The sequence below is a fragment of the Charadrius vociferus genome, unplaced genomic scaffold (assembly GCF_000708025.1).
Source record: "Charadrius vociferus isolate BGI_N301 unplaced genomic scaffold, ASM70802v2 scaffold411, whole genome shotgun sequence".
NCBI lineage: Eukaryota > Metazoa > Chordata > Aves > Charadriiformes > Charadriidae > Charadrius > Charadrius vociferus.
In genome coordinates this window covers 4,039,719-4,040,551 of record NW_009646935.1, presented here as the reverse complement: position 1 = coordinate 4,040,551, position 833 = coordinate 4,039,719, and the positions used below count along the sequence as shown (strand labels likewise).

General features: G+C 67.0%; 1 protein-coding gene across 1 annotated transcript in view; it reads left to right on the top strand.

Moving 5' to 3' along the window:
• The window catches only part of CUL9 (cullin 9), a 27,482-nt gene that overhangs the window by 15,209 nt on the left and 11,440 nt on the right, over positions 1 to 833 (top strand). The window contains exons 12-13 of the mRNA XM_009894872.1: positions 5 to 67; positions 435 to 542. Of these exons, the coding sequence (XP_009893174.1) occupies positions 5 to 67; positions 435 to 542 (171 nt within the window). The remainder of the gene's footprint in view (positions 1 to 4; positions 68 to 434; positions 543 to 833) is intronic.

Genomic DNA, 833 nt, shown 5'->3' with positions numbered 1-833 from the left:
TGAGGCTGCTGCTGCGCAGCTTTGAGCTGCTGGGGGCAGAGAAGGCCATGAGCCTGAGCATCCTCAGGTGGGTGCAGGGGGATTTGATGGGGGTCTGGGGCCTCCGCAGCAGGTGTGTGAGTGTGGTGGTGATGGTGGGGGGGGACATGGCGCATGTTTGTGGGTCCTGGTGGGGCTGTTCTTCTTCACCATGGGCAGTGGCAGGTGCATCCCAGCACATACGCGGGTGCTGATTGGGGTGTCCTGGGGCGCAGGGCCACGTGGGGAGAGAGCAGCACGTACCTGGGTGCTGGTGGGGTGTCCGAGGTGCCTGTGGAGCCTTGACTCCGCATCCCTGTGGGGTGGTGTCCTTCCCGGTGGGGCAGGGAAGCCAGGCTGCCTGTGTCACCACTGTCTGTGTGCCCCAACCTGAGTGTGCCCCCTCCGTCACTCAGGATCCTGAACAAGTTCCTGGACGGTTACCAGGAGGATGTGCTGCCCTGGCACGAGTGTGTGGAGCCCTGTTTGTCCTCCCTGAGTGCCCACAGCAGCGACCGGGAGGTGAGGTGGCCCCGGGACTGCCAGCAGGCAGGGGTGGCTTTGCTGGCTGTGCCGTGCATCGGCCGGGCCTGGCGTTGGTGAAGCGGGGTGGTCCCCACCTGCAGCAGCCCGGCCTTGTTGTGGCCAGCGTGCTGGGAGAGGTGGGGAGCAGCTGTCCCGGCCACGGCCATGGCCACGTCCTGGTGGGTGGCGTGCCTGGCCAGGCTCTCGTGGGCGCTGCTGCGGTGTCGGGGTGGAGGGGACAGGGTGCTGCAGCACCCCACTGCTAGGGTCTGGTGGGTTCCCGGCGCCAT